Source organism: Sorghum bicolor, chromosome 5 (assembly GCF_000003195.3).
Source record: "Sorghum bicolor cultivar BTx623 chromosome 5, Sorghum_bicolor_NCBIv3, whole genome shotgun sequence".
Lineage (NCBI taxonomy): Eukaryota > Viridiplantae > Streptophyta > Magnoliopsida > Poales > Poaceae > Sorghum > Sorghum bicolor.
The window spans coordinates 57500340-57505699 of record NC_012874.2 but is presented as its reverse complement, the minus strand read 5'-3'; the positions used below and the strand labels follow the sequence as shown (position 1 = coordinate 57505699).

General features: G+C 38.5%; 1 protein-coding gene across 2 annotated transcripts; it reads right to left on the bottom strand.

Annotated features, from left to right (window-relative positions):
- LOC8064788 (chromophore lyase CRL, chloroplastic) lies at positions 226-4840 on the bottom strand. 2 transcript variants are annotated; one of them, XM_002449535.2, is made up of 9 exons: positions 4511-4840; positions 4299-4348; positions 3161-3221; positions 3046-3081; positions 2433-2483; positions 1747-1839; positions 831-935; positions 569-661; positions 226-470 (listed from the first exon to the last, which is right to left on the bottom strand). In XM_002449535.2, exons 1-9 carry the CDS (start codon positions 4676-4678, stop codon positions 330-332), a joined length of 798 nt encoding a protein of 265 aa, XP_002449580.1. In that variant the 5' UTR covers positions 4679-4840; the 3' UTR covers positions 226-329. The 2 variants fall into 2 exon arrangements, with proteins under 2 accessions (XP_002449580.1, XP_021317458.1); XM_021461783.1 differs by having other exon boundaries at positions 4436-4822.

Here is a 5360-nt window from a genome sequence, read left to right as displayed (position 1 = left end):
ACGGGTTCCAAATAATTCCACCTACACCAGGAATCATGATACCAGTGTCATAATTCCACTTACACCAGGAATCATGATACCACGGTCATGTACATAAGACGACCCAGTCGCATTGTATCCTATGGTGTATTACGCCAGTCAGAAACCGTGGTATCATGATTCCTGGTGTAGGTGGAATTATGGCTAGGAATCATGCCTCACCATACTAACCATGGGCAACCAAGATGCACAGGGTGGTCGAAAAAAGAATGCATTAGAACTCAGTACAATATATACATACATGCTATTCACTTATTGCGTTCCTATGAACAAACTTGAGGGCTCAGGCTCTACTGGTCATCGATTACATATGCTTTATCCAGCTTCTCCAGTGACAAAGGGGCGGAGAAATTTAATGGCGAGAACATGTCGTCATATTTAGATTTGGGGGCAGGCTTGAACTCATAAGGGCCAACCTTGGTTCCCCAAACCTGAGAGTAAGTGAGCATATTGTCAAAAAGAGATTATCTTTCACGCAATCTTGGCAAAACAACTAGAACACTAGCAACTGAGGATATAAGAAAATCACCTGATTCCCTTCGTCGTCAAAACCTTTATCCCAGATATGTACTTCACCGTTTTTGTGGATGGACAAATCCGATGTACAATATGATGCACCACTCTATAAAATGTCAATATTGAGATGGAACAAGCAAAAACATTACAGACAAGGATTCCACTAGGGGTTCTGATGTACTAGTATTAAATTAAAAAGATGTCTGCAAATTATTCAGTCAGAAAGAGAAATGAATATGCTGAGTTGCTGATTGAGACGAGAGCAATTAGCTCACCCAGTTGTTGGGAAAACCTTCAGGTGGGGTAGATCCTTCATATAAACAACGTTTACCACGGCCACATCGTGACAAGTGTATGGTGGTCAGATGCTCTGCAATATCCTGAACACCAAAAGTAAACCTAAATATTAGAGCAATATATTAGATATTTAGGGTAACATTACACAGTAACCGCAAGTTGTATACAGCTTAAGCTACGAATGTACTATGCAAAGCTATACCAGTTGGCGCACGACTCCATATGGAGTTACAGTGTAGATGTGAATACACGTAAACATGCACAACCTACTATGTAATGGTTTACAGTTACATGCATAGTTTAAAATGCATTAAACAATTAAGTGGTTATGTCACATAAAAAATGGGAGACAGTGCTTTTTTCCATGCAGCAACTAGGTCCTCATCAGTCATCCTAGTAGTACACTAAGTGAAGCACATAATGGACTTGATTTAGGTCAGGAGTAGCACAACAGCATTCAAGTCCATATTCAAAACACCAAAGGCTGCAAATGAATAGTAAAAGCAAAAATGGCGATCCATGGCTTATCAATACAATATCAATCAATCATATCGAAAACATTGAACTATCCCACATCACCTTTGATCTGGTGACACATGGGGTCCCTGCCTTGATAATACAAACAATGGCATTTCTATATTCAGTTTATTCATTCATTCATTCATTGGCAACTCCACCTTGTCCCTAATTCCCTTTACACACATTAGTATGCACAGGGTGACTAAGAATAATCATTAAGCTGATTAGATTTACCTAATTTTTGTAAAATATTTCCTTCGTTTCATTTTCAGCTGTCCCTCAAGACTTTAGCCACCAACAGTCATGAGTAAATGAGGGGGGAAACTTCTCAAGCAAACATTCTGAAAAGTAAGATTGTGTTCAGACATGACATACTGCAATTACTTCTTCTGGCTGTGGCCTCTGATCCTTTTGACGATCACAGAAATTTTTGTACTCTTCAGCATCCCTAATTGCATATGAACTCAACTGTCCATTGAAAAACAAATTTAAAATGTTATTTGATCAGCTTTGCCTGCAAAATTGATTTAAAATAGTAATCTCCCTCAATCAGTTTTCCTAAAAGCAGGAAGGTGGATGAAAAGTTGCATTGCTTCAACCAAAATATAAATGCCACTGTAAACACCAGAAAATAAAAGTAATGATTCTTGATATTAATAGATCACTCAAATGTTATTAATGACCACAAGTAAGAAACAATCGTCACAACAATCAAAATAAAAGTAGCACTGTACAAAATGATGTGCTCTAAATAGACCATTTTACGCTCCCCACTATGGACAAGTTGCATCACACCAAGCTTTTTGAACATGAGAACTGTAACTGTTGGAGTGGCCTTAAGTAACGTCAAGTTTTGGAACCAGATGCATATGTTTCTACTTAATAGTTGAATAGGAGATACCATTTGCTCAGATGGTCTCGTTTTTAACAAAAAGTAGAGAACAAACTGAATACTACTAGTAAATTCTGATAAATATTAGTAAGGATGTATTAGTTTGTTCAGTACATCAACTTCACAACATTGCAGGATCTCAGAGGAAGTATGTTAAATTTGAGCTCACCTCAACATCGCATTTCATCTCCTTCGGACAGGGCTTTACCATGTAGAATCTCTGGAGAGACCAGAACTTATCATTATTTGCACATACATTGAGCACATAAGATATCGGAAATATAGAATGGACACAGCAAAACAGAAATCCAAATTTAATCTGATACTATCCTATCAACAGGCATATGAAGCCTTTCTTGCAGAATAATGGAACCATATTATCAATACTCGAAACTAGTAGGATCATCAAATTGTTACAGTTGGCAGACAAAAGCATTACACATCACAAGACTACAGAATGCAAAATGGCAAAGAAATGTTTAATCCTGTTAGGTTAACAAGGAAGGATTGATTTAAAGGTAACTAGAAATAGTCGCATGGGTGTATTTAAAGTTCATCAAAATAGTGTACGAGTAAAATAAAGCATTTGAGCAGAAGATTCTTATGCATCTGCAATGTCAGATAATATAATATTATCTTGTTTAGACTATATTGACTAGCATAACATTATATAAGTTTGTGCAGGAACCCAAGACTTATAAGAAATAATATCCACCATATGAATTGGTAAGTGCAAAAAAGGATACATGTAAGAGTGACTAATACAGTGTAGAGTTACTTACTTGTCTAAAAGGCTTTTCTGGAGATCTCCAAAATGCCTGGAAAGGAAACCATGGAATTGAGATACCAACAAGGGGCACTGTAATAAAGAAGAATGGATAGAGATAATAATCGTACCTGCTCAAAGTAAAGCACCCTCGAGCCATCCACCATCTCGGTGGCAGGACATGTGAGCATTCTGAAAACCAAAGAAGAATGAATTGCAACACAGGACATTTATGTGGCTACAAACACGTCAGCACATGCTTAAGAAATGCTTGTCTCATGCATGGAAAAAGAGAGTTGAAAAGGATTTTTTAAAAAAAAAAACAGCAAATGTATGTGATCATGGGTGTGTAAGCTTTTTTTTGCATCATAAGTGCACATAAACAGCTTTTTTTCTGCATCATTAATGCTTATCACTTCTACCAAGTAACTTACATCCAAACAAATATTCATAATGTGTCAATGATAACAGTAGATTATAAAGATCAATCAAGGATACAGTTAAAGAAAACGATAACAGGCCAGTTTAACCATTGATCCAAGGAATCGACCAGAAAAACCTTGTCCAAGGTTGAAAACACTGGATAAAATTTATGAATTCTACAATAAACATGGATCCTTTTAACGGACACATAGTTTAATAAACAATTTGCTCAAGGTTGAAAACTTGAAATACAAGTCGACATAGCATTTTCACATGCATACCCTAATGTCCATGAAAGGAAGCATCCAACAAAAGAACAACAGGTTTGTTAACTATCAAAGATTTATCGAGTTCCATCATTTGTGCAGCTCCCACTGCATATTTGCTAGAAGATTCAATATGGTGCTGACACAGACAGCAGCCAGAAAGTACAGAAGTAAACCATTAGAAAGAATGACTGCCTTCAATCGACTATTATATCAATAGATACTAGAACATCCCAAAGTACGTTTATATTGAAAACCCAACCAAAAAAATATCAAATTAAAAACAGTAAGCAGTGTTCATGCCCACACTCATTACCACCAAAGCTAAATTATCACAAACCATGGTCAGCAACTTTAATGCTTATCGACAATGTGAATTGCAGTGATCAACACAGAAAGTTTGCAGGGAATACTCGATTGGTGTGTTTGAGCATATACCTCCCTCCCAAAACAAGCCTACGATGATACTACCAGAGTACCAGGACCCAAGACAAAAAGGCCTAATGAAATGGCAGTGGAAACACTAGTATCCGAACAACGAAAAAAGAATGCAGTGCTTTTGTCAGAATATAATTCTGACCTCAAATTGAAGAAGTTGTCAGGATCCTTCCTCGCCTGCTCCCTCGAGAACTGTACATCAGGAAACGCATCAGGATACAAACATCTTTTTTCCTCTATCTACGTTCAGAAGAAAAAAAAGGATGGAATTTTTCTAACGAATTTCCAGTGCGGCCGCATCGGAATGCCTCGGGAACCGAGCAATAGTCCAGTGTGTGGGAGGCGCGGGGTCACCTTCTCACCGGAGAGCGCGTCGGCGACGGCTCGCGCGTGGTCCCAGCGGGTGGTGGAGCGGCGCAGGCGGCGGAGCAGCAGGACGCCGCCGACGACCACGAGCGCCTTCAGCACCGCACCCCGCACCGCCCCTCCTCCGCCTCCTGTGTCCTCCTCGCCGGAGCCCATCGCCGGGGGTCCTTCCACGGCGGCTTCGCGAGGACCCGGATGAGGAAGAGGAGCCGGGGAGGAAATTCGCGGTTTTTGGAGGGGTCAGGGGTGATTTGGGGGAACTGGTGATGTTTTTTCTGTGGACCACGAAAGCTATGGGTTCGAAGAAAACCCAAACTAATGGCGGAGAAAATCTCAAATTCCGGTGGGTGCCTACGTTCTCAGTTTTGGGCTTCTAGCATCATCCGTGTGTCACTATTTGCTTATCATTAGTTAGTTTTTTTATGAAAATTGTTATAGGGCCGATTGCTTTGAAAATTGAAATGGGTATGATAGTTCATGATTCAAATTCTATAATGTTGTAAATTTTGAATGTTAGGATATCTAGTACTCTCTCCATCCTAAATTATGGGTCATTGTAAGAATCTTCGAGAGTTAAAACATCTCAAGTTTGATCAAATTTACTCCCTCCGTTTCTAAATAATTGTCTTTTACGCTTCCCAAAAAACAACTTTAATTATATATATTAAAAATGTTAATATTTATGGTACATAATTAGTATCATTAGAAAAAAAATGAATCTAGTTTTTAATAAATTTATTTAAAAATATAAATATTGCACGTATTTTCTACAAAACGAGTAAAACTTGTGGCATGCACACCAACGGCGACAATTAAATAGGGATAGAGGGAGTATATG

Excerpts from the sequence above, each read along its gene's own strand:
- LOC8064788 (XM_021461783.1), bottom strand. The coding sequence starts at position 4,678 with ATGGGCTCCGGCGAGGAGGACACAGGAGGCGGAGGAGGGGCGGTGCGG. Across the intron at positions 936-1,746 it reads AGCCAGAAGAAGTAATTGCA|GATATTGCAGAGCATCTGAC; the intron begins GTATGTCATGTC and ends TTTGGTGTTCAG. Across the intron at positions 471-568 it reads TTGACGACGAAGGGAATCAG|GTTTGGGGAACCAAGGTTGG; the intron begins GTGATTTTCTTA and ends ACTTACTCTCAG.